At 40.0% G+C, this 27,682-nt stretch overlaps 1 protein-coding gene across 4 annotated transcripts; it reads left to right on the top strand.

Annotated features, from left to right (window-relative positions):
• The first annotated feature begins 47 nt into the window (after nucleotides 1-47).
• Nucleotides 48-27,682, top strand: SF3B1 (splicing factor 3b subunit 1). Of its 4 annotated transcripts, none has more exons than XM_030453893.1 (26): nucleotides 48-132; nucleotides 5,025-5,410; nucleotides 10,766-10,932; nucleotides 12,176-12,277; nucleotides 12,897-14,604; nucleotides 14,926-15,005; nucleotides 16,226-16,393; nucleotides 16,545-16,779; nucleotides 17,501-17,713; nucleotides 18,087-18,208; nucleotides 18,772-18,969; nucleotides 19,062-19,163; nucleotides 19,896-20,075; nucleotides 20,498-20,584; nucleotides 20,713-20,983; nucleotides 21,238-21,383; nucleotides 22,119-22,265; nucleotides 22,432-22,557; nucleotides 22,947-23,168; nucleotides 23,465-23,647; nucleotides 23,734-23,845; nucleotides 23,932-24,052; nucleotides 24,470-24,601; nucleotides 24,945-25,217; nucleotides 25,651-25,867; nucleotides 27,054-27,682. In XM_030453893.1, exons 6-26 carry the CDS (start codon nucleotides 14,949-14,951, stop codon nucleotides 27,210-27,212), a joined length of 3,471 nt encoding a protein of 1,156 aa, XP_030309753.1. In that variant the 5' UTR covers nucleotides 48-132; nucleotides 5,025-5,410; nucleotides 10,766-10,932; nucleotides 12,176-12,277; nucleotides 12,897-14,604; nucleotides 14,926-14,948; the 3' UTR covers nucleotides 27,213-27,682. The 4 variants fall into 4 exon arrangements, with proteins under 4 accessions (XP_030309753.1, XP_030309751.1, XP_030309754.1 ...); XM_030453891.1 differs by having other exon boundaries at nucleotides 54-132; nucleotides 12,897-13,011; XM_030453892.1 differs by lacking the exons at nucleotides 48-132; nucleotides 5,025-5,410 and adding an exon at nucleotides 5,691-5,805 and having other exon boundaries at nucleotides 12,897-13,011.

The raw sequence follows: 27,682 nt of genomic DNA, 5'->3' as shown, positions 1-27,682 counted from the left end.
CGGGAGGGCAGCGCCGCGCCTCAGACACCCGGGAAGCAGCGGCGGCGTTGAACCCCCAGGCATTGAACCCACTCGGGATTCTCCTCCGCGGCCCCCGCCGTCAGCGGTAGAAGGAGTCCCCGGGAGCAGTCGGTAAGAGCTCCCTGCGGCGGGGGAGTGGGTCCGAAAAGTCCCTTGGTTCTCAGCAGGACCTTCCCGCGCATTCGTCTCTTCCCCTCAGCAGCGGCTGCTCGGGCAGGAGGGTTGAGTATGCCTGGTGCTTAGGCTCTGCCTGTGACCAGCTTAGAGTTGGAACAACTGGCGTTAGTGAAGTTCACCAGCACCTCTACACGCTTGGTTGTAATCAGAGAGTAGCGTTTTGCTGCAAATGAAAACGAAAAACTCGTATTGTTACTTGGTCTTTCTGATAATTCACCTTCCAAGTGCAGCCTTCTTCAAAAAAAGCCTATTTTACAACTGTCCTGCTCTTGAAGAGCTGATGTTTAAATATTGCTGGTCTCACATTTCATACTGGATGTAACAGGTTGCACAAGCTATTTAAAAACAAGTCTGCAAAATATATTTCCATAAAATAAGCAGTTTTAAAAGTTTAGTCCCAGGTGTGCCATTCACCTCTTGACATAACACACTTGATAGTGTTTACACATCCTTCACTTGTACTTGTGTCTGCATCACACTAGAAGGTAAACAGCTTGGATACATTGCCAACCGTGTCCCTTCAGCCAAGTGATGAACCCATTCCATTAAATGAAACTAGAATTTTGCATCCCATGCAAATTAAACAACTTTAGTTAGAGAAGTAGAATGCATGGGAAAAGATTTCTGAACAGAGTAACAGAGGGACTATGTAAATCCACATACACATCCTTTTCAGAAAAGTCCTCCTTATCGTTACGGTGTCCTTGCCATTTGCAAACCCACTCATTATTAATAAAAACACCACAGTTTGGGTGATTGGAACTGGTTGGAGCAGCTCTTATCACATCAAGGTATGGTGGTTTTCCAGATAGGCTTTTCTGCACCATGTTCTTCATATTGAACCTGATGAAAAACAAGCATGAAAAAAACTTCTCCAATATAGAAGGAAAACCACCAAAGCCAGAAATGCAGAAAGAACTCAAATCCTTAGTACTGTTCTCATCTGTGTGTTTTGCCACTTCCATCAGAGCTGCTTTTATTTGCAAGGTTCTGTGTTTTCACGGGAATGTGTTCTCTACCTGTTTCCTAGCTTGCTTCTCTGCATCAGGAATCACCTCTTGGAGGGCTTAGTATCTTCTAGCATTTAGAGTAACTGAAGGATCACAAGCACAAGATGATGAATGTCTGAGGGCACTCTGGTTTTTTTTATTTGCTTTATTATTTTTTTCTTTGGTAGACTCAACCACCACCTTGCTTGATACCTGCTTGTTGGAAACGAGATTTGTATTTACCAACTTTTGACAGGAAAACTGTCTCAAATAAATATTTAACACCAGAGAGATGCAAGATGTTTCTGGTATACTGGAAGAAAAACATGCTGTATGACAAAAAATATTTTTTTCTTTTAATCCTATTTTTGCAATACCTCCATCATGAGGAAAGGCTCAGCTTAGATCCATTTATGAGGTTTATACTATTTTTTTTATGTTTTAAAACACTTAGGGATTTTAAGGCCCCTTTTCAGTGGGCAGAGAGACAGGATCAACCTTAGATGAGGCAAGTTTTTCAGTGAGAAAGGATCCTTTCTGCCTTACTGCTGCTTGACATCACAAGCTAAAATGGGACTTGAAGAGATTTTAATTCATTCTATTTTTTTTCTTGCTCACATTGTGTGAGAAACTTTAGGTTTCCATGGAGTTGAAACATAGCTGCTGCTGTGTTAAATAATTCCTCTCTCTAAGACTTCTACTTTCCAATAGACATGTCAATAAATTGTCCCTGGCACATGAAGGTGAGCACAGACCTGGGGTAATCAAAGGACTGAGAGTTTAGACCAGGTTTGTGGCTTTTTTGCATCATGTCAGCCCAAGTCTTCACAGCATTGGGTGTGGGGAAAAAGAAAAATTGATTGCAAATAACAAAATTGGAAGCATCCAAGGAGGGTGTAGTCAGAAACGTGGCTTCTTTGAGTGAACCAGAGCCAGCCAGAAGCTTCTGCTGGCATAATGTCCATCAAGGACAGGCCAAGTGCCAGCTGGTGATAGCTTCATCTGGCTGTCAGGTGGGACCTGAATCTTTTATACAAAGCAGGACTTCACAGGTCTGTAACTTAGGTGTGATTCCAGGCACAGGTCTGTGATTCCAGACCTCCAAAGCTTACAGGCTTTTTGCTCTGTTTCCAGTCTGTACAGGCACCTCCATGAAGTGCATGTTGGGCAAAATAGGGGTGATAAACCACTAAGTTACTACGTTGTCCATCTCTCCTGGGAGCAGTGTGAGAGAGAGATTATTCAGAGGCAAAAGTACATATTCAGGGATTTGCCTGGCAGGCACAGAGAGCCTGGGGCAACAGGCAGAATTCTGTGGTAGGGAAGAGAAGAATTTTTGTGTTGCTTCATCACAGCACAACTCCTCTTGCTCTCAAAACCAAATCCCTTCCTCCTTCCCTCCCCCTCTTCTGTGGGAAGTGGCAAATTCCAAAACAACTTTAAAGTGCTCCTTGGAATTGCAGCCCCCTCATTCTGATTAATGACAGAAATAATGCAGTGTTCCAACTGTTGTGCTTGCCTTAAGTTGGAACTCAGGCTGAAGAAACAAGAGAAAGTCCCTGGAAATTGATCTCCATAGTGAAGCTGAGCGTGTGACATTTACTTAAAATAGTTACATGCATTGAATTCTTGCAGGAGGGAATTTCTCTCTGCTTTGACCTTACCCTTACATGTCCCTGGGCAGCTCAGTATTTCCTTTTTTGGCCTATGAGAAATACAGAAACTTTCTAGAAATACAGAACTTGAGATCAATAACTCAGTTTTAATGAGAGAAAAAAAAAAAAAGAAAAAGATGTGCCTTCAAATGGGAGTTGCTCTCAGGAACACGTGAACACATGTAGTTATCTAAAATATCACAGGCAGAACTGTTCAGCAACAATCTGCAAACTAATCAATGCAAAGCCCAGACAGACAGATGTACAGATCAGTTGATCCATCCAACATACACACCACCTTGGCTTTATTTTCTTCAGGACAATCCTCAAAAAGCTGCTAAGTGAACTACCAGCTTTCACAAGGGTAGTGATTAGTGAGCAGTGATTAGGCAGTGATTAGGATTAGTGAGCAGTGAGGAAGAGTCCAGTTGAGACTCAATTTTGCTGCTTGTAAAGGTTTCTGAGAAGAAGAGAAACGTAGCAGTTGTACAGTAAAACTGTACATAAGCTACACAAGATTACCTAGCACACTGTGTTATGAAAATACCATTAAGCTGTTGTATGATTAAGCAATTATGGACTTTGAACTTAGGCTGAGTGGCCAGCCTTGGTGTTTTATTGAGGTTTGTGCTTACCCATGCTATAACTTGTGAGAATAAAAAATTAGCTTGCTCACACCCCTTGGCTGTGAGGGAGAGGTTCCAGGGGTTTGCACGTGCACCGAATCAGCCCCATTTAAAATTTGATCATTTGACCCATTTATTAATTGATCAGTAATGAGCAATACCCCTGTACTCAGCACTGGTGAGGCCACACCTCGAGTACTGTGTCCAGTTCTGGGCCCCCCAGTTCAGGAAGGATATCGAGGTCCTGGAGCAGGTCCAAAGGAGGGCAACCAGGCTGGTGAAGGGACTCGAGCACAGATCCTATGAGGAGAGGCTGAGAGAGTTGGGGCTGTTCAGCCTAAAGAAGAAGAGACTCAGGGGAGACCTCATCGCTGTCTACAACTCCCTGAAAGGAGGTTGTAACCGGGTGGACGTTGGTCTCTTTTGCCAGATGACTTTCAACAAGACAAGAGGGCAGGGTCTTAAGTTGTGCCAGGGGAGGTTTAGGTTAGATATTAGAAAGAATTTCTTTACGGAGAGAGTGATCAGACATTGGAATGGGCTGCCCAGGGAAGTAGTGGATTCTCCATCCCTGGAGATATTTCAAAAGAGACTGGATGTGGCACTCAGTGCCATGGTCTAGCAACTGCAACGGTGGTAAAAGGGTTGGACTTGATGATCTCTGAGGTCCCTTCCAACCCAGCCAATTCTATGATTCTATGATTCTATGAATACTGTAGGCAGTGATCTTGAAGCTAGTGCCTACGTTATGTCAATAGGACTGGGCAAAAAAGTCCATAGTTTCCAGACAAAACACAGAAGTTCCATGAGGACAATTAGTGCAGAACAGATAAATGTATTTCTGTTTACATTTCCCCCCCAAGGTCATGTTTCATGTGGTCATTCCTCCTTCTCTTTCCCCAGACCGTGTTGTGTTTTGTCCATGGCTTTGTTGAGCTGCAGAATCTCAAAACGAACCCCACCATCCTGTACTCCACTGATGGCTTGGGCTGTTCCCAGTCCAGTGAAATGGTTGCTTTCCAGCTTTTAAATGCAATCCCACTTTTAATGGTCAGAATTAGCTCTGGTTTCCCTGCAGCAGCTGCTGGTAGACATTTAGAATGTTGATGAGCCACCCACGTGTGATAATTTTCTGATTATTTTCGCTATTTTGAATTAATAAACTTGATTTCAGTTTCCAGCATGTACTATTTATTCTTTATATTATTATTACCAAAGATCTTAGATTATTTGTTGTGCTGATCAATGTAGGATGTATCTGAATTCCTTCTTCCACCCAGTTTGGTGTCACCTGCCAGTGTCAGAAATGTTGCTGCCATTCCCTCTTCCAAGCTCTTGGTAAAATATTGAAATGGAATTGCTCTGCCTGAAGTGCTGTAACCCAATTACGCCCCATTTTGTGGCAAATAATATATACATAAAGCCATATATAGGCTTTATTCTGATACCTGCCAAGACCCTTGTGTGAGGGCCACCGGGAAACGCTGTCCCTTATCAACAGTAGGGAGGCAGGGAACCGCTCTGTTTACATTTATTTCTATTTCGATTAACCCCAGATCAAAACCATCTCATCGTGCATCATCTCGCCGCTGCCAGCCGCTCACCAGGCTGACAGAACCGAACCGAACAGAACCAACCCTGCCACTCCACCGCTCACCGACACCGCTCTGCGGCGGCTCCTCCGCCCTCACCCCAGCGCACTCCCCGCTGCCGCTTAGCCGCGCTCTCATTGGCTGGCAGCGCCATCCATCACGGGGAAGGCGGGGCTTGGGGAGGCGGCTCAGCCAATGGAGCGGCGCCCCTTCCCTCCTTCCCACCCCGCGCTTGCGCAGAGCGCGTCCTGACGCGTCGCGGCAGCAGCGGAAGCGGCGGGGCCGCGGCAGTTCCGCCTCGGCGTTGTTCGCTCTGGACAAAATGGCGAAGATCGCCAAGACCCACGAAGGTAAAAATTAAAAACAAAATAAATTAAAAACAAAAAAACGAAACCTCTGAAAAACAACCCCTTTCCCCCCCCCTCTCCGCGGCGCCTCTTGTAGCTACGCGCTCGGTTGCTGCCTTTGGGTTGCTCTTTGTACCCCTGAGTCTGGGCCGGGCGGGCCGGGCCTGTTTGTAATGGCGTCTGCGCTTGTGTCATCGTCGCCATGCCCAGGCCGCCGCCTCGCCTGCGGGGCTGTGTGGGGGAACCCGGCTTGAGGAGGGGCGGGGGAAGCACTTCACAAGGAGGGAACCGTACCGGTTCGGTCTGGTTCTGCGAAGGGGGCGCGGATCGCGGGATCTCGGCGCTGCCATGAGAGGCGGCCCCTGGGCCGCTCGCCGCCCCCGCTGGCGGTCGCTGAGGTAAAAAAACCCTCGCTGCGAGCTTTCTCCTCTTCCCTGGTGGCAATAAGGGAGGTTTGGGCTCTTAGCGAGCCCTCGGTTCGGGTTGCGCAGGAAGCGGGTCCTGAAGGGGGGGTGAGGGGGGTTGGAAGCCAGCGTGGCCCAAGCTGTTACTGAGCATCGCGTCCCTGCGCTGCTTCCTGAGAAAAATGCCTCGAAGGAGGGTGAAAAAAACAAACAAAAAAAGCGTTGTGAGGAGGTCTCGGCTGTCATTTTAGCAAGGGAAAAAATGTTTTTAGGGTTGTGCTGCTGCTGTGGTTTTGCTTTGGGTTTTTGTTGGTGCGTGGTAGGTGTTCTGTGTTCTGGGGTGATTTGCAGCCCTAATTCAGTGATGTAAAGCCCCCTCGGGACTGGGGTTGTAGGGTGTGGGGTAGGCAGGGCACGCAGCTATTCATCGCCTTTGGGAGCAGTAAGGTTTGCTCGGAAAAGAACTTTTCAAATGGAGAGGCTTTATCTCTTTAACACTTCACACCTGATTGGAGCTGATGGATGAAGAAAAGCTCGAACTGTTGCCTTTTATTCTTTAGAGTTTAGTTTAATTCGATCTGGTTTTTATCATTCTGGAACATTGTTGAAGAATTAGAGAAAATTTGTGTTTAAATGCTGTGATGCATACTCAGTTGAGTATTACAGTGCTCTGCCTCTCATATTACCTAAGGAGCTGTTAATAATAGATTTTTTTTTCAACTTTATAGCTTATTTATTGAAGCAAGTGTGGTCCATTGAATGTAAACATTTCCATGCTTCCAGTTTCATGTATTTTGATTAGAATTGTATCTGAACAGGCTTTAAGGGGGAGGATGTAGGTAGTTAAATAAAAAAAGCTAAATATATGTGGGTATGATCATGTAATGCTGTTTTTCCCACAAAGAGGTATTAGCTGAACAGCTTGATTGTTTTTCTTCCAAGTTCTATCCCAGACTAAAGTCAGTCCAGTTCCTGACTTATTTTCCAAATAGAGTTTGTTATTAAATTGTCTTAGATTTTTCACATCTTTGTATTGTTTGTTAAATATCTATTGATTGTTGTGCTCAAACATAACTTGAGAGAGATCTAGAAACATTTTGAGATTATTTCAGTTACTTATCTTGAAGAAAAACTCTTTGGCTTTTTTAGGCTGAAAAGTAAAGTTTTAAGTGACAGTTTTCAAGCCTCAGTAAATGCTTGAGTTTTGAATACTGGCAAAAGTAGTTTTTTAATTTGCATAACTTTTTTCTTGCTCGGAAAAGAAGGAAGAACTCTAAATAATAATAGAGAAACCTAATGTGTGTGAGAGTGCTGAAGTAGCTTGAAGTGAAGCTGCACAGGGCAGGCTAAATGTGCAAAGTTATGATAAGGCATTAAAAGATAGTAACTATTTACACTGTAAAATTCCCACTTTGGTATATGGTCGGATTCTTTATATTTTTTTTTCCATGCTGAATAATATCTTACTGAGTGTTGCCAGTAGAACTATGTGTATGGTAATGCTGTATGTTTTATGAGAAAATATTATGATCTGGATGTGAGCTCGAGTTTCAGTGACTTTGACTTCAGATATGTTGACTTTAACACTTAACATATGTTTCAAATCAGCCGTGGATGTTAAAGCAGTTTTAAAATAACTGCAGGTATCAAGTAGAGCCTAACATGCAGAAAAGGGAATGATCAGTAGGATGTTGTACACACTCATTTAAAAAATATCCCTCTCCCTTTACTGTTTCTCTTTGACTGAAGTTTCTGTTTATGGCCTGGTTGACTATATCATCAAACAAGCACTTTGTTCTACACAATGTGTTTTTAAGTTTTGTGGATACTCTCTCTTAATTTGATTTGTATTTAAGTGCTGTTTTAAATAGGCTGTGAACTTTTTCAAGAGAGTGCCAGTTAGATCAGTGAAGATAAGCACATCTTTAGTGTCTAAGTAGTATTTTCCAGCTAAACAGATGATGTTTTCTAAACTGGAAGTTTCTAAACCTGATCAGGCTCTGGGCCTTTCAGACCTTATGGGTAAAGGGGTTTTGTGGCAGGTCAGGTGGGTGTTATCTTCATAGAGCTTCATTTAAACTTAGAGATTGCACATTGTTAGAGGGAAATTATGGAGGCAGTAAGTGGGGATTTGTTAACTCTCTAGACCCTATGCAGCCTTTCTTCTGTGATATAGATAACCCAGCAGGTCTTGCTGTGAGAAGGTGGGAATGCTCCTTATTCTGCAAGCAGTTGCAGTCATTGCAGTTTAAAGGAGAAGGCCAATAGTAAATGAGATCTGTACCCTTTTCAGTAGATGTAGCTATTTTCCAAATAAAATACGAGGACAAAGCCTTTGTATGTAAAGTGTTGCTAAGAAAGTATTCTTGTGTTCTAATAATTGCTCCTTCCAAACAGGAAGCAATGTCATTGTAATCTAAAAACACTCAGTGCTGGTAGTAGTGTCCTTGCTAGCAACAGAGGCTTCAGGTGTTCCCTTTCACCCCAGTGCTGCATTGCACCAGGCTGCAAGCAGAACCAGGAGCTTGGTTTGCTTTTTGGAAGAAACAGAAATAACTGAAAAAAGAAATAGGTGAGAGAAGTATTTTGAGGTCGGTTGTTTCCATACCCATGCCCTGGGACAGCTCCACAAATGAATGCCCGAAGGTGACAGTGTGTGTGACACAGGATAGGTGTGGGATGCCTCTCCAGATGATCAGAGGGCTCTGTGGGCGAAGCAGGGATCCTGGATTCCACAGTGGTTTCTTTATCTTTCTTCTCCAGGACGTAGCGTGCTGGGGAACAGGCATCTGAAGTTCTGAACTTGCTGTAATCCCCTCTGGACTCACTGTAATGGCTGCTGAGGATTTTAGGGGCAGCTGGGTGTGCCTGAGGGCAGGATTCAGCAGGTGATCACGGCCAGCAGTGTTCAGGCTTGTGTCAGGTTTCATCAAGGCAGAGGTGACTGCTCAGGTCACCCTGTTCTATGGAATCTGCAAAAGTTTGATGGAAACTTTTTTTTTTTTTTCCCTGGCTGGAGCACGATTCTCCTTATCAGCTACTGTGAGGTATCTTGTGTGTGTGGGTCTCCTGATGATTACAGGAACCTCTTTTCTGCTGTGTACTTTTTTGCCCACCAGGCCACTGCAGGAACTGCAGATTTCCTGTCAGTGTTTCTGACAGCCATTCCTCTGGGCTGTACATGAACACCAAATCCTGCGGTTCTCACTCATAGCTGTCTAACAAAGATGTGTCAGGTAAAACTACATATTCTGTTAACCTCTATAGAAGTTGTGCCTTTGTACAAGGGGCATAATTTAGTTTATAATTGTAGGGGTTTTTTGTTTTTTTTTTAATTAGTGGCAGTTTGTGATAAGGATGAACTTTGACTTTAGATCTTGAAGGTTACTGGGCTGCTACTTTGCTTTTAAACAGAGCCATTTTGATCTGCAGTCTTTCAGTCATTTAAAAAAATACAATTACAAATCACTAAGTCCAAACACAGCCTTCTGCCAATTTATGTTTCAGGTCCAATAATTTGGATAAGCCTTATATTGCCTTAAAAAAAACCCAAAACAACAATATTCTAATCTCAGTTTTTGCCAGGTTTTGTTAGCAGATGTTGTATTGTACTGTCTTTTTCAAGCTATCCTAGTGGGAAAAATCTAGTGAAGTTTATTTGTCTTGAGTAAGTGAAATGAGCATCAATAGTAAAAAACAAGTGAGTAGTCAAGATTTAAGATAATTTGTGAAGAGAATTTCCTGTAGCTTTTGTAAATGGTCAGATTTTCCTCATGTTAATGTAGCAGGAAATGCTGCTTCAGATGGGAAAGGGTGAAATACAGTTGAGGTTGGCAGGGACTTTTGAGATGATACAGTCCAACCCTATTACTCAAGCATGAACTTTAGTGCTCCTTTAACCATAAAGTGTGACTCTTGGCTATTCTTTTCGCCATGAAAATAATTATTACTGAAATTAACATCATGTGGATAATTATTTTTACGTATCTATTGAATCAAATAAAATTCAAATGGAAACAAATAATTTTTGCAGTGAGCTGTGCCTTAATATACCTGTATTACAATTAAATTTATTGAAGGCAGTTGAATTACAGTCAATTATTTTCTTGTTACATTACAACAGGTTGGGGGAAAGCATGGTTTAATTTGGTTCCTTCTTTTCTGGGTTGACAAGTGTTCTTTTTGGGGAGTACCAGATTTGTAAGGTCAGAGATGAGCAGCAGAGTTGATTATAATCAGGTCCTGAGAGTTGAAAGAATGACAAAGCTCCCATTTGTCCTGTTAATGTATAAGATTTTTGTTATCCAGAAAAATATTAGACTCTTCAAAGATGGTGGTGCAGGCAGCAGTAGTCATGAGTAAATAACATTTCAACTGACAAACCAAAAAGAAATATCCTTTTTTTTTTTCCAAGTTTGATATTTAGTGGCATATTAGGGTTTTTTTTCCTTTGAATTTATTCAAAGATAATACAGCTTTGCAGTATGTCAGAGAACAGTAGTGGTGTTTTATTAAATAGTCTGAGATTTGACAACTCATGCAGTAGCTCTTCTGGACAGATTTCTTTTTAATTAGCAAAGTTGGCTTGTTAATTTGTGATTATATTTTAAAAGGCTTTTTTAAGGAGAAGATTAGTTAGTGTAGTGTTAGTGTAGTGTTGAGAAATATCACTGTGGTGTACAGCACCTTCTCTGCTGTCTCTGGAAGATGTGGTACATGAACAGTGGGTTTGAATAAATGGCTCTAGGCCATACAATTGAAGTAGTCTGCTGAATAATGTAACTTAAGGAAAAGCTGCTTTTAAACATTGTGATTTTACAGTTTGTGTTTGATTTGTTTATTTCTTTAGAGGTAATCATTATAATTGGGTAAAAACCTCAGTTTGCCAAACATTTTACACATTATGTGTGTGTAAAAACACTTGATTTTTTTTTTTTGTCTGTCTTTATTGCAGATATCGAAGCACAAATTCGAGAAATTCAAGGAAAAAAACCTGCTCTTGATGAAGCACAAGGAGTAGGCCTTGATTCCACAGGATATTATGATCAAGAAATCTATGGTGGCAGTGACAGCAGGTTTGCTGGATATGTCACTTCTATTGCAGCAACTGAATTGGAAGATGTAAGTTATTTTTATGTATTTGTTTGTTTAGGGTATGCATTATAAATACAAAGCTGTTACTGAAGTAAAGCAGTTATTGTCCTTAAAGTTGTTTTGGACCAAATATGTCGTATTCTGGAAGCTCATAAGTTCTAAGTCTGGCTTGTACTTCATGGATTGTGCTTTAAAAATCATGTAGGCCCAAGCAGAAGACAAAAAAAGGTTGTGGCCTGGTACTGGTGTCCTTGACTGGAATAATTAACTGCTGCCAAGATGAGAGATAATATTGGGAAAAAAACACAGAACAAACTTGGGCCAACAAAGTGAAGTGACTATTATAAGGTTTCTGTTTCTACTTGATTTCAAATTTTAATTTTTGAGAATTGTCTTTTTTACTGTATTATATTCTCCCTGTGTATCCTGTTCATGAGATGACTTTGTGTTAACTTCTAATATAAAACATCACGTTTTCAGTTTCATGAGTGTCAAACTACACTTCTGACTCTAAATACATAGACAACAATCTTACACAAAGTAAATTATATCTTTAAGGGGAAGGAAGATTGTTATGTTCATTTTAGTACTGCTGGATGTGTTTCTTTTTTGTGATGTACTCTGTGTCATTTGTAGACTTCTAGGAATTCCTTAATTAAAAATTTCTGTCTCACTGAAATCAGTCCATAATTTTACGAGCATTTCTTCTTTTGGGTTGCTGTAAATCATTGCAGAGGCTGGCTCCTGATGGGAGGAAATAGGTAGCAAAGGCATCTTGCACATTCTGAATACTTGTTATTGCCATGGTGGTTGAGAAGGCATAACTAAATAAAAATTAATACATTTCTACAATTTTCACTGTTCCTGGAGTGTTTAATAGGGTTATTTACTGCAGGTTTGTTCTACATCTACCTGGATTTAAGAAAAAGTGCTTTGAATTTCTTTGCACCAGCTAGAGAATGCTATCAGTAGTGCTAATATGCAATACAGACTTTCTGTGTGACTAGTGCAGATATGTGATGAAATTCAGCACATTGCACAACACTTGAGTCTTGTAGAGAGAAGTTGTCTTTTTAGTGATGTGGGTAGGTTTATCTGGTTCAGGACTTTCATAAAGCAAGCTATATGAGAAAGCTTGCTAGAACTTGTAATTAACTATTCCAGTGCTCCATTCTCATCTTTTCTATGACCAAAATATATTTATTTGACATTACTTGATCTGAATGTAACAACAACATGACAAATTTACCATTTTTTTTTTTACTGACAGGATGATGATGATTACCCTTCCACAAGTTTGCTTGGCCAGAAGAAGCCAGGGTACCATGCTCCAGTGGCATTGCTTAATGACATCCCTCAGTCTACTGAACAGGTACCACTTTAACAAAATAAAAAAAAATAAATGTTGTTGCAGGTATTAATAGTTTTTTTTTTAAACCAGTTTTATTTGCCTTCTGGAACTAGAAGAAGATGCATGTAAAGGGCTATAGTATTTTAATGTGCTGAAAACATGTTTCTGTTTGAGTTTAGAATGCTGCAGGGTGGTAAAAATTGGCACTTCTGCATGTAAGGGCCAAGTGGGCATAGAGACCAAACTATTAAAAATAGTTTTGATACACACTTAAAAAAATGGAAATAACTGGGAAATTTATGTCTGTAATGCTTCTGTTTTTATAAAGAAAATGTAATCACTTAGGTTTTATATTCCTGGAGTGTTTTTCTGTTAAATAAAAGTATTTGAGGTAACGTTAAGTTCCCCTGCACAAAAGTTGCTTCTGTAACAAGTGGATAAACTTCTAAAAATAGCAAATTTTTGTCAGAAGTTACATAAGAAGAAAAAAATTCCAGTTAGAGCTTTGACATTTCAGTGTAGCTGAGCTGAAAAATAGAGGCCTTTTCAGTAACACGGAAAGTGCATACAGGCTTATGGTCACCAGACACTTTCCTTGTTCTCCTTATACCTGTGCTAATGGGATTTTTTTGGTTTTTAGTATGATCCTTTTGCAGAACACCGACCTCAAAAGATTGCAGATCGAGAAGATGAGTACAAAAAGCACAGGAGGATGATGATTATTTCCCCTGAGCGCCTTGATCCTTTTGCAGATGGTAATTTTTTTTTGCCTTTTCTATACCCTGTATGGAATTTGTTGTTGTCTGGAATTGTCTTTAGCCCTTTGATTTTTGTTGGCATGCTTATAAACTTAGTTTCATTTTAAACATCCCCTTTTTATAGAGATTTGGTTGAAAACCTAGATGCCATATTCTTCATCTTTATAATACAAGTTTTCTTTCCAGGTAGAAGGACAAGAAAATAATGAGCCATTGCCATAGAAACACAAAGGGTTAAAGGTTTCTCTTTTCATTTTGTTTTGGGTTGTGCATTATACTTTGAACAACAACTTGTGTATTGAGTGCTCAGATTCTTTCAGTACCTTGAAAGTTTTCATTCCGAGTCATAGATGTTCAGGGTTGGCTGCTTTTGAAATAGAGCACCTAATTCTTACCATCCTATGTAAACTGAGGTGCTATAGCTAAAAGAAACAAAAGCATATATAAGACTTTGATACTATTACTAGTTCAAGTCTGTTCTGATAATTTTAGAATACAAGCCAGGAAAAGGGGTGTAGTGGGTCTGGCAGAAACTTTCTTCAGGTGAGTTGAGTTTCACTTGTGGCAATAAAGGTGCCTGTGGGCTTGAAATTAGTGGCTGGTTTGCAGGTTTTACAAATTAGAATTTCAGCCTGCATGAATGAGTAGGGATATTAATTATTTTACTTGCTTAATTGTAATTGATATAAAGATGTTTTGTCAGAATTCACAGGCCCATACTAACTGTCCTTAATTTCTTTCCTACAGCAGTACTGCTATATGCCAGTCCTGTCTGCATTCTTAAGGGTGCAGTTCAACACATCCTGTGTAGATTATGGTGAAAAAGTATTCCAAAGGAAAGTCCTATCAAAGCTAGTGTCAGAATGACACAGCCAATTGGGCAATCATCTTCAGCATAGAAATGTTTAAGAAGTGTGGTTTTTTTCCCTAAATTATAATGCTATACCACTCGTATAGCAAACCTGCACATTTTTCTATAAGAAAAAGTGGTTTTCTTGACAAGTCTCATTTTTATTAAAGTTGGGCTTCTGATAAAGTCTTTTAAAGGTTAATTAACTCAAGATAAACATCATAAAACAACATATGGTATACAAAACCCATTACCTGTGAGTATCATTGTGGTGGTATATGTACTGTATTGCATTCAGCTCCCAATCACAGTTGTACCTTGAGAAGAGGGGGAAAGTATCATCAAAGAGCTTTTTGGGTGTTTGTTTTTTTGTTTCTTTGTTTTTTGTTTGGTTGGTTTGGTTGTTTTTTGGTTTGGTTTTTTTTTTTTTTTTTCGTTTTGGTTTTGGTTTTTTTTTAATGAAGCCCTTTTACAAAGTCATACTAGAGGATCTGGGAGACGTGTCCAGATTTGTCAGAGTTTTATAAATGGGTCTTTAGGGTAAAACATTTTCAGCATTGCTTAGGAATGCAGTAGTTAGTTATAGTCAGATAACAACTAGGATTTAACAGCTTACACAAGGTAATGTTTTGAATATAAATATCTTTCCAAAGTGTTACTAATGGTAAAGAGATAATTTTCTAGGCTTCTATTCTGCTGCTTGAAGTCAGAACTGCTGATGGAGACAAAGGCACGAAAGTGTACGTATTCCGGATTAGCAACCCAGGAACCCATCACTTCTGAAGACTCTTTAACTGTGCTGTCATTTTATCATTTATATCTGCTTTAAAAAATATTTGTTTGAAACTGCAGTAGCCATGTTTGTGTTCAAACAGGTTAAATTGATCAGCAAACTGAATAAACGTAAGATACATGTAATTTTTAAAATTTTCAATCAAAAAGTAAAATTAAATGATCATGGAATAATATAATATTAGAGCAGGACAATAGAAAAAAAATCAGCAGTTTCTGCTTATCCTGTACTCATTGTGCTCCATTCCTGTTGCTGTTCTCTTCTGCAGGAGGGAAGACACCAGATCCTAAAATGAATGCCAGAACATACATGGATGTTATGCGTGAACAGCATTTAACAAAAGAAGAGGTGTGTACAGGGGGTTTTCCACTTGGTTTTGTTTTACAGCCTCTTAAAAGCGTGTTAGGCAAGTGGGAAGAGAATTGCCATGACTTTTTGTCTTGACTTTAAAATCTCTTTCTTTGGAAAATCCTGGTCTTCATGTGTTGAACATCAGTAGAACATAAGGATGGAAATTCTGAAAAGCATCTGTTCTGTATAATACCTAAGTAATGGAGGGAGAAATAGTTTCAGTATATTTTAATCTGGATTTTTTTTTGTACCTCTTGGACTTCTGGTTGCTTATTTTCTCACAGAGAGAGGATGAGAGACAAAAACTTAACAGTCACTGGGGTGAGGGGTATTCAGAGTTAGAGGTGTTTGTTTTGAGCTCTGTGTGAAGTAATCTGAGTGGGTTTTAAAAGGCTTTTCTTGAAGCACTTAACAACAGATGCTGCAGTTGTAAGAATTGGTCTGATTGACAGTTGTTTTTAAATATTAAGAAAAAAAGGAAAGGAACCTGCCTTGCTCATGTCTGTTTAAAATTCATTTGTATAGGCAAAAAGATACAGGTAATACATTCAGATTTCTGTGTAATACCTACTGTAACATTTTTGAGCAAAATCTTGTAGTTCCAGTGACCTCTAGATATATACTGATTTACCCTGTTTGGTTTGCCTTAATTGAAGAATTACTTCATAATTTTAACATTCTTACTGTTCATGGAAGTGAAAAGCAGTCTGGGTTACTTTGCTGTCTTAGCAAATGTCATCTCAGAATGTCACATACAAATTTCAGGGGTTTTTTAATGTTGTGGGGGTATAACCCACGTGAACACATTTCTTAGCTCATGCACCTTTAATTTACTGGAGTAGAACTTCATTAAGCAGCTGTGTAATGATTTTAAGGCATGAATATAAGTAGCAGAAACCTGACACTCAGAGTTCATGGATTTACGTTTGTTTTCATAATGGCTTTTATAAGAAATTAATTTTTATAAGAAATTAATTTTAAAAGAGATCCTCCAAACCTGATCAGAACCTCCACAGCTGATCTGTCAGTATAGGAAAATGTGGAAAGAGAAAAAACTTGAAATTAAAACAGTAGCTGATTGCATGTGATTGGAACAAAACCTTAAAAGAAAATAGGATGAGAAGATAAGATACAGGTGAAAAATAGATTTTAAAGGTGTTACATGAAGAGGCCTTCTTGGGAAACGTGTCTTACCCTTGTCTTTTGGGTTTGAACAGAGGGAAATTAGGCAGCAGCTAGCTGAAAAAGCTAAAGCTGGAGAGCTCAAAGTCGTCAATGGAGCCGCATCTCAGCCGCCTTCAAAACGCAAACGGCGTTGGGATCAGACAGCTGATCAGACTCCTGGTGCTACACCTAAGAAATTATCCAGCTGGGATCAAGCAGAGGTAATATCTGAGTGCTTTATCATCAGCTTATCTACAGAAAGCATTATTAATGTCAGTCCTCTCAAACATCAGATCTTTCTTCCTTAAAAAAGAGCAACTACCACTATTTTCTGTACTGCATGAGAAATTGCTCTGGTTTTGTCTTTCACAGACTCCTGGGCACACACCATCTCTGCGGTGGGATGAAACTCCAGGTCGTGCAAAGGGTAGCGAAACTCCTGGTGCCACCCCAGGATCCAAAATTTGGGATCCAACTCCCAGTCACACACCAGCAGGAGCTGCAACACCTGGACGGGACACCCCAGGTCATGCCACGCCAGGCCACGGAGGGGCCACTTCCAGCGCACGGAAAAATCGATGGGATGAAACACCTAAAACAGAAAGAGGTATTTCAGATGAACTGGGAAATGGAGAATGGTTAACTGTACAGGGTTTTTTTCACCTTGAGTGAATAGAGTCAGGCAAGAAATAACTGTATCCTGACATCTAGTGGTTGATGTGAGGTGATGTTTTGGTCATCTGCCTGTTAGATTAACTCACCTCAGCTCCAAAATTTAATCCAAGTGTTGTGCTGTATCTAGTGACTGCAGCAAGTTGGGATTTTAGTGGGTAAAGGAATTCATAGTGAATTGCTTCTTGTGATACTTTAGTGTGTTGTTTTCAGCCTTAATTTTTTTTTAAGAGGTGAGAATTAAGACAAGTTTTGGAAGCGTTTTCTCACCTGCCTAAATTAACAAAGCTCATGTGTTAGAGAACAGTGAAACACCACTGCTCCTAATGCTTTCACCAGGGTAGGATGTGGACTACTTTAAGTTGTTAGAATATCCAAATTCTTTTGTATTTTTCTATAGTTTTACCTTTATGCTGAGATTCAGCAAGAAAATGACATGCTTTTTCATAAAATGAAGTTCCCTGGATGTTTTTAATGTCGTACTTGTGTTTTTTCAAAGTAGTTTTGTTTTTTTTTTCTAGTGTACACTTGTTTATTTGATACTTGTTGATTTGTGTAGGCCTGAAGATACAGAAAATGGGTTTAGATATGGATTCTATAGTTGGGAGTATGTACTGTTCAGCTTTCTAAACAAAAGTGGTTTGTTTTTCCCTCAGATACTCCTGGACATGGCAGTGGATGGGCTGAGACACCTCGTACAGACAGAGGTGGTGACTCCATTGGGGAGACACCAACCCCAGGAGCAAGCAAAAGGAAGTCCCGTTGGGATGAAACCCCTGCTAGCCAGATGGGTGGCAGCACTCCTGTTCTGACACCTGGAAAAACACCCATTGGGACACCAGCTATGAACATGGCAACTCCCACACCAGGTAAGCACAGTCCATTCTCTCAGGCTTCACTTTTTTTTTGGAGGGGAGGGATAAAGCATTTACATTTATATTGGATTTTGAAATAGATTCCTGCCTGACATACTCTCCCATTTATACAATTAGCATGTGCTCAATTTACTATTTTTAATTTTCACATCAATGCAGTTCTGGAGGGGAATCAAGGCTCAGGTTTTATGTCTGTTCCTGTTTAGTGTTGGTAAAAAATTACAGAAAACTCCATAAGTTTTATGTCTTGCTGGCTATAGATTTCAAGGGCTATGGAAAACTTAGGTTCAAGCGACTGTTTTAAGGTTAAGTAAGATACAGAATTTTTTTTAAAACCTTTAAATTTTTTTCTTCACTTTGAATAAAGGTCATATCATGAGCATGACTCCTGAACAGCTGCAGGCTTGGCGTTGGGAAAGGGAAATTGATGAGAGAAACAGACCACTTTCTGATGAAGAACTGGATGCTATGTTTCCAGAAGGATACAAGGTAATACATCTGGATTAAAATACAGCAGAGCAGGATGGAGGTGGGTTTTTTTTCCTGCCAGGGGATATTGAAATTTTTTTTTTAATTAAGTTTGTTTTTTTTTTAATCAAGCTGTCCCAGAAGTAGGATGTTTCACATTAAGTATTGATTATAGATGTTTCTGATTTATTGTAAATTCATTAGAAAGGGAGAAATAAAGGTGATCTCCAAGTGCAGCTGTTACTCTGCTTCTCAATGCTGGGAGTGCCTGTCAAGGCTCTGAATGGACTGATAACAATACAAAGTCCAGATGTAGAAAAACTTAGAGGAGAGTGCACAGATTCTAAACCAAAAAGTATGGTGTGTTGATGAAGACACCCAAGCTCTCAGCAGAGCAAGTTCTGAAATACCAATACAGGATAAGCACAAATACAAGCTGCCATGGTCAGTTTGTTTCTCCTGTGAACATGGAATAACACTTGTACAAATCCCCAGACAAATAAAATGGAAGATTTAAGCTTTGTATTTGATTTTTTTCCCCTCTTTTTATAAGGATAAGGTACATTTTATTCTTTGTTCTGTAGGTTCTTCCCCCACCAGCTGGGTACGTACCGATTCGCACTCCAGCTCGTAAGCTGACAGCCACCCCAACACCTTTGGGTGGCATGACTGGATTCCACATGCAGACAGAAGACAGGACCATGAAAAGTGTTAATGACCAGCCCTCTGGTAATCTCCCATTCCTAAAGCCAGATGATATCCAGTATTTTGATAAACTGCTGGTAAGTGAGAGTTTGCTTGTACCACATGAAGTTTCCTTCTTTCTTCTGAGTATGTAATAATGCTTCTTTCTTTGTCTGGAATTCTTTGTTAGGTTGATGTTGATGAATCAACTCTGAGTCCTGAAGAACAGAAGGAGAGAAAAATAATGAAATTACTTCTGAAAATAAAGAATGGCACACCTCCCATGAGAAAGGTAAGATGCTTTGTCAGGTGCTTTCAGGAATTCCATTTTTCAGAAATCTCTTTTTTCAGGTTTAGTTTGTTTTCTGTGGGATTCTCTTTAAGATAATCTCCTAAACTTGTATATATTTTCAGCGTTTTCTTCCTCTCCTGTGTGTTGCTTTTTCTTTGTCATTCAATACAATTTAGTGTTCTTGCTCTTTGTACAATATTATCAGTCACTAAGTTGTATATAGGCTTTACAATTTTTTTACAGCTATGATAAACTAGATTTTAGTGCTTTTTTCTTAAATTTTTTTCATCATTTTCATGCTTCTTACACTCAAATTAGAAGTCAATCTCTTAGTTAAGGTTCTGCCTTGCACACTATGCAAAAGATAAGCAGTTTTTTCTGCACAGTTTTGTTTTAATTGTCACCAAGCTGCCTAGATGCTGTATAAGCTAGTTTTCACATGGAGCCATTCTTAGTATTAGAACAGGTCTTAGTATAAGAACAGCTTAGCTTTTTTGTTTGAAAACTGAACATCTGGAAGCTAACATCAGGGTGCTTCTCTTCACTGATTCCTTCTTTTAACAGATCAGCATAAAACTGTTTAAAGTTTTACAGTGATAGGAGCAAGTAATTTGAAGCCTCTGGTTTCAGTGAATTACCTTGTAACTTGGTCAACATGTACCTGGTTTGTAATTGTTCAGTATTGTTCCCTTTGTGTAACTGATAGGCTGTTTTATTTTTTTTTTTCCTTAGGCTGCGTTGAGACAGATTACTGATAAAGCTCGCGAATTTGGGGCAGGGCCATTGTTTAATCAGATTCTGCCTCTGCTGATGTCACCAACCCTTGAAGATCAGGAGCGCCACTTGCTGGTCAAAGTCATTGACAGAATTCTTTACAAACTGGATGATTTGGTCCGACCATATGTACACAAGGTCTGTTGCACTTCACCACTCCATCTTCAATTTCTGTTTTTTCTGGTCATTGCTGGGAGAAGTGTGTATTTTATTTGCATATTATGAAGAGGATGCTGCCGTGTTGTTTTAACAGGCATTTGTGTTTCTTCTGAAGCCAAACTTTTAAGTTCTTCTGGTATGATCAAAGTGTGGCCTTCATAGTATTAAGGCATGATGTAAAAATGAAATATGCACACTTGGGAGTGGGCAGGGTGTCTGATCTAGATCATATCTCCAGGGTAGGTGCTTCGGAGACAAAGAGCTGTAAAGAGATCATCTTAGATTTAAATTTTTCCCAGTTATCATAAAGCTTTAAGCTTGGATCCATGGACTCCTATAGGGCCATGAGAACAATAAAAATTATTAATGAAAGGAAATATGAATTTGTTCATCTTTTTCAGATCCTTGTCGTCATTGAGCCACTGCTGATTGATGAAGACTACTATGCTAGAGTGGAAGGCAGAGAAATTATTTCAAACTTGGCAAAGGTAAAGTTCCATCCTTTGTTAAGGCACTGAGGTGCCTCATGTACAGCTCCATATTTATAGGCATGGCAGGAGAACCAGCTGTGCTGTTCATAGATCTAATTACTACATTCTGCATGTTCTTCCTTCAGGCTGCTGGTTTGGCAACAATGATCTCCACCATGCGACCTGATATTGATAACATGGATGAGTATGTCAGAAACACAACAGCTCGAGCCTTTGCTGTTGTTGCGTCTGCTTTGGGCATTCCTTCTCTGTTACCCTTCCTGAAGGCTGTCTGTAAAAGCAAGAAGTCCTGGCAGGCTAGACACACTGGCATCAAGATTGTGCAGCAGATTGCTATTCTTATGGGCTGTGCTATCTTGCCTCATCTCAGGAGCTTGGTTGAAATTATTGAACATGGTAAGTTCTGCTTTCCCAGGTAAAAAGTTGTTTTTTTTTTACTCACTTTATACTTGGGAAATGTTCCATTACCCCAGTGAGTCACAGTGATAGTAAGGTCCTTGTTTTGTGTGGTCTTTTGACACTGAGACACAGTGCACCTGACTTCGGTTTTCATGAAAATAAGTTAATCCCTTTTATGGTGCCTCTCTAATTTTGCTGTTTTGAAGGTGAAGTCACAAGAAGTGGTGCTAAACAGTGTTATTTTTCTGCAGGTCTGGTGGATGAGCAGCAGAAAGTCCGTACCATCAGTGCTTTGGCTATTGCTGCCTTGGCTGAGGCAGCTACACCCTATGGTATTGAGTCATTTGATTCTGTTCTGAAGCCTCTATGGAAGGGTATACGTCAGCACAGAGGAAAGGTATGTCTGAGACGTGTCCCTTATTTACCTCAGGCACGAGTGGGAGCGGGAACTGGGAAAGAACAGGAAGGGAACCGGGAATGAGAGGGATGGGAGCGGGAAAAGAGCGGGATAGGAGCGGGGAGAGAGAGAATGGGAAGGGAGCCGGGAAAGAGTGGGAGAGGCTGAGGGAGCTGGGGGTGTTCAGTCTGGAGAAGAGGAGGCTCAGGGAAGACCTCATCACTCTCTACAACTCCCTGAAAGGAGGTTGGAGCCAGGGGGGGGTTGGGCTCTTTTCCCAGGCAACTCTCAGCAAGACAAGAGGGCAGGGTCTCAAGTTGTGCCAGGGGAGGTTTAGGTTGGAGATTAGAAAGAATTTCTTTCTGGAGAGGGAAGTGCTCTAGGTGGCCCTGCTCTGGCAGCGGGGGTTGGACTAGATGATCTTTCGAGGTCCCTTCCAACCCCAAGGATTCTATGATTCTATGATTCTATGAATGGGCTGCCCAGGGAAGTAGTGGATTCTCTGTGTCTGGAGATATTTCAAAAGAGACTGGATGTGGCACTCAGTGCCATGGGCTGGGAACTGCAGCGGGAGTGGATCAAGGGTTGGACTTGATGATCTCTGAGGTCCCTTCCAACCCAGCCAATTCTATGATTCTATTAAATTCTATTAAATTAAATACTTTCTTTAGTTTAAAATAAAGTAGATGTATACCTTCTGTAACTCATTTAAGACATGTTTGTTCATTTAAATAGGGTTTGGCTGCCTTTTTGAAGGCTATTGGTTACCTGATTCCACTCATGGATGCTGAGTATGCCAACTATTACACCAGAGAAGTCATGCTGATCCTTATCAGAGAGTTCCAGTCTCCTGACGAAGAGATGAAAAAAATTGTGTTGAAGGTATGTCAGAGTGATTGCTTAGCATTAGTATTTTTTCTTAAAAAAACCCAACAAAACAACAAAACAAACCCCCAAGCAAAAAGAAAAAAACAAACCCACCTCCTGACCTCTCAAAACCCCAAACCCTACACTGAATTAAAATTATTTGATTTTTATTTCTTGACAGGTGGTAAAACAGTGCTGTGGTACAGATGGTGTTGAAGCAAACTACATTAAAACAGAAATCTTGCCACCTTTTTTCAAACACTTCTGGCAGCACAGAATGGCATTGGACAGAAGAAATTACAGACAGGTATTTTTGGGTTTTTTAATTAGAAAATTATTTACAGTAGGACAAAATTGACATTAGGATGTTTATTCAGGCTAGATGCTTTGCTTTTTCTTGTATGTCCTGAAACTGAATTTTGACATTTAAAATTTGCATAACTAGGATACTCACAGGTTGTTAGGAGGCTATGAAGACATTTTACACTTGTGAATGTGAGTCTACATCAGTTTTAAGGCTGGGTAGCTCCCCCCATTTGGGTTGTTTAAAACACTGGGTGATATTAAAAACTGTTGTTTGCAGTGCAGTTGATGTGGATGATGCTGTTTCTCCTCCTCAGGCTGGGGAAATCTATTTTCAAGATGCAGAAAGTAGATTTTAACAGCATTTGCTGACTCAACATTTGTGTCTTTCAGCTGGTTGATACAACCGTGGAGCTGGCAAACAAAGTTGGAGCAGCAGAAATAATTTCTAGAATTGTGGACGACCTGAAAGATGAGGCTGAGCAGTACAGAAAAATGGTCATGGAAACAATTGAGAAGATAATGGGAAATCTGGGAGCAGCAGACATTGATCATAAACTAGAAGAACAACTGATTGATGGTATCCTGTATGCCTTCCAGGAACAGACCACAGAGGTATGGTTAAGGGCATTTAGTGCTTATTTTACTTTAGTTGTAGGCTAGTTCACTGGTAGTTACACAGAAACAGATGCTTCTAAGTGAAGTTTTTAGAATCTTTTTTAAGATGTCAGTGCTTTCATCCCAAAACTAGCATTTTGGATTAAAATGTTGAGCATTTTAATAGCAATTTTTTAACTGACGTCGAGTTCAGTTATAATGCCATGTTGCTATTGATCTGATTTTTGTCAAGTTCAGTTAAAATGCAGTGTTGCTGTTGGTCTGATTTTTGCCTGCCTTGTTTTTCCACTCAGGATTCTGTGATGCTGAATGGTTTTGGCACAGTGGTGAATGCTCTGGGGAAGAGAGTTAAACCTTACTTGCCACAGATCTGTGGTACGGTTCTGTGGCGTTTGAACAACAAATCAGCCAAAGTCAGGCAGCAAGCTGCTGACCTCATCTCTCGTACTGCAGTTGTCATGAAGACTTGTCAAGAGGTATGGTATTGGCTTCTGCTGTGCTGTGGTCGTAGTCATGAGAGGGAACTGGAAAATAATTTCTAAATGTTTTTACCCGATTGTAGGAAAAGCTGATGGGACACTTGGGTGTTGTGTTGTATGAGTACCTGGGTGAAGAGTATCCTGAAGTCCTGGGCAGCATCCTTGGAGCACTTAAGGCCATTGTGAATGTTATAGGTATGTTAGCGTATTAATTACTTACATGTTCAGGAGGAAAACTTAAGGACAAACTACAACTCTTTCTGCCTCTTTGAACTCCATAGGTATGCACAAGATGACCCCACCAATCAAAGATCTACTGCCACGGCTCACACCAATTTTGAAGAACAGACATGAGAAAGTACAGGAAAATTGTATTGATCTTGTTGGGCGTATTGCAGACAGGTAAGCTGATTAATGATAAGCATTTGACCCTGTCTGTGAGGGCAATTGCTGTTGTAAAAGCTAAAGCTGAGCATCAAGGTATTTATTGTCATATTTCATGATATTTCTTAAATTGTTCATAAAGCTTGAGATGAGATATTCAGCAGATGGTGTGTTGAAAGTATTGTAGTTCTGTTATTTTGCAAACTACTTTAAAGAAGTGTTTGTCCATTTATGGAAACTTAGCATGCATAAAATATAATAAATTTTGAGTAAGCTGCTAACCAGTGAAGGTCTAATTGATAAGAAATACCTGATTAATTAAGTTGTTTAAGCAGTATCCCTCTCCTGATAACAAATTAATAGTTGCTGCTATTTGTGTTTATTCTAAAAACATCTGACAGCACTGAAGAGGCAATTCACATTTTTCTTTTTCAGAGGTGCAGAATATGTTTCTGCAAGAGAATGGATGAGGATCTGCTTTGAACTGCTTGAATTATTAAAAGCTCACAAGAAAGCCATTCGCAGAGCCACAGTGAACACTTTTGGTTACATTGCAAAAGCTATTGGGTAAGTTGGTTTAATAATCATCCACTCCTACACACAGTCATCTAACAGTGATGATTGTGAGACTTCTGATGGGAAGTATTCAAAGTTCTCTGCATTTAACATGTTAAATATGTAGACTTGACTTCACTCTTTGTGGGAGAACACAGCTATTGTAAAAGTTGGCTATGAAAGTAAGATCATCCAGTTGCTTAAGGTGCTTTTCAGTTTTGTGGTTTATGTAGTCTTTTTTTTAAGGGCTAAGCCATGCTTTCCTGCCACTTGCTCTTTGAAACTCAACTCTTTTTCTCCAAATCCTCTTTGAATCTATTGATGTGGACATGTTACCTCCTGTTATCTCTTCCAGACCTCACGACGTGTTGGCTACCCTGCTAAATAACCTGAAAGTACAGGAAAGGCAGAACAGAGTATGTACTACAGTAGCCATTGCTATTGTAGCTGAAACATGCTCACCTTTCACAGTGCTGCCTGCACTCATGAATGAGTACAGAGTTCCAGAGCTGAATGTCCAGAATGGGGTGTTAAAATCTCTTTCTTTCCTGTTTGAATACATTGGAGAGATGGGAAAAGATTACATTTATGCTGTGACCCCATTGCTTGAAGATGCTTTAATGGACAGGTGGGTGCATTTCTTTATCTGTGGTACAGTTTCCTGTAGTCATATTTTAAGGAACTAGCTGGGTCTTTATGATGGCAAATATTGTCCTTGTTTTCTGTTAAGTGACCAGCATAATCTGGAGGCCATTGCCTGCAGATAATTCAGGTTATATACTCATTACTAATACTTTTAAAGAGTGCAATGATACAAGCATCTTGAGCCAAGGCTTCTCAAATTCAAACCACTTTTAATAATTTCTGTTCTTAGTACTTTAGTGGCAGAACTGGAGTAATTTGTCAGAGAACTCCATGTTTTAATGTACTGATATTTGTTACTCTGCAAAATTACATATTAGTGCTTTAAAAAAACAACATTACTGAAAAGAAATGTTGCACTTCTCCAGCCATGTTACTCCTAAATATAGTTTCTCAACAAACCATTTTTCTCTTTGCAGGGACCTTGTACACAGGCAAACAGCCAGTGCTGTGGTGCAACACATGTCTCTTGGTGTTTATGGGTTTGGCTGTGAAGATTCTCTTAATCATTTGTTAAATTACGTGTGGCCTAACGTGTTTGAAACCTCCCCTCACGTCATTCAGGCAGTTATGGGGGCTCTGGAGGGCCTCAGAGTTGCTATTGGACCCTGCAGAATGTTGCAGTATTGTTTACAGGTATGGCCTTGCAAGGATTCTTTAAACGTGGCATTCTGTACCAAGGAATTCAGTAATTCATGAAGTTGATCAGAATTTATAGCCTAACATCAATACTATTCACCTTTATAAATGTGCATGTGGTGATAAAATCTCCTTTTCTGTGTTACATGTGTCTGCATGTAGCAGTTCTTGCTGCTTTGGCTACAGAATTTAAACACATGTGGGAAGCAAGGAAGAAAGTGATGCAGGGAAAAAGTGACAGGATTTTGTTACTTGCAGACAGGGAATTTCAGTGTGTGGTTTTTTTACATGGGCACCTCAGCACAAAGATGCTGACATCGGTAGGAAGGTGAGAGAAGCCTCTCTTGCACATTGTGTTTTTTTAAGTTATTTTTCAAGTTTTGTAATTTCTGTTGTACATTTCTCTCCAGGATGCTTTGCACAGATCACCCTTAGCAGAGTCAGAGATAAGACTCAATCCCAACCCAGTGTAGCTCAGCAGGTTTTATTTTTTTTTATAGAACAGTACACAGCTAGAAACACTTTCATGGAAATTTTCTCTTCAGAAAAGATGATAAAATCTGCCTCTAAATCATAGAATCATAGAATTGGCTGGGTTGGAAGGGACCTCAGAGAGACCTCAGAGACCTCATCAAGTCCAACCCTTGAACCACCGTTGCGGTTGCTAGACCATGGCACTGAGTGCCACATCCAGTCTCTTTTTAAATAGCTCCAGACACGGAGAATCCACTACTTCCCTGGGCAGCCCATTCCAATGGCTGATCACTCTCTCCATAAATTCTTCCTAATATCTAACCTAAATTTCCCCTGGCACAACTTAAGACCATGCTCTCTTGTCTTGTTGAAAGTCATCTGGCAAAAGAGCCCAACCCCCACCTGGCTCCAACCTCCTTTCAGGGAGTTGTAGAGAGTGATGAGGTCTCCCCTGAGCCGCCTCTTCTTTAGGCTGAACAGCCCCAGCTCTCTCAGCCTCTCCTCATAGGGTCTGTAAATAATACCTTGTTACTACTTGCTAGTTTAGATAGTCACAAAAATTGGGAATGACACATTCAGTGTGCCCACTTTGTTCTAAGTGGTGTTATTTACAAGAATTCCTTTTTAAAAAGCTTATTGTGCAAAAGTGGATTCAATTCACTAGCAGGCAAAGCTTCTAAAAACCATTTTGTCCCATTCTGTTTTCTAGGGTTTGTTCCATCCTGCCAGGAAAGTCAGAGACGTTTATTGGAAGATTTATAACTCCATCTACATCGGATCACAGGATGCTCTCATTTCACATTACCCCAGAATCTATAATGATGAAAAGAACACCTATATTCGTTATGAACTTGATTACATCTTATAATCCTCTTATTCAGTTGTTTGTGTTTAAGGCACAGCTGTTTGTCAATTAAATGCTTCAGATTTGATGTAAAATTTTAAAATATTTGAGATCAGTCTAGAGCTGGTCAGAGGCAGAGCTAGGAATCCAGTAGCATGATTTTTTAAATATGTCCTTGTTTTTTGATGTTAAACAGTTCAAGCCAGTAGTGACCAAGAAAACAGTGATTACCATGTACTGGAGGGATTTCATTTTGGCTTCATCTTTATGAAGATTTAGATTTCATTCCTTGTGTTTAAAGGGGAAGTTTATTTGAGAAATAAACATTTGTGTATAAAACCTAATTTGTGTGTGGTTTTTGGACAGAGGGGCTTGTAAAACGAGTCCCTTTGGATTAAGTATTTGTTTATGTAATAAATAGGTGGCATAAAACATTTTAACCCTTTTTGTCATCCCCTAGCTTTTGAATAAATAAGAAAAATGTACAAACTGTA

Source organism: Calypte anna, chromosome 7 (assembly GCF_003957555.1).
Source record: "Calypte anna isolate BGI_N300 chromosome 7, bCalAnn1_v1.p, whole genome shotgun sequence".
NCBI classification, from domain to species: Eukaryota; Metazoa; Chordata; class Aves; order Apodiformes; family Trochilidae; genus Calypte; species Calypte anna.
The sequence above is the reverse complement of the archived record's forward strand: the minus strand, read 5'-3'. Positions and strand labels throughout refer to the sequence as shown.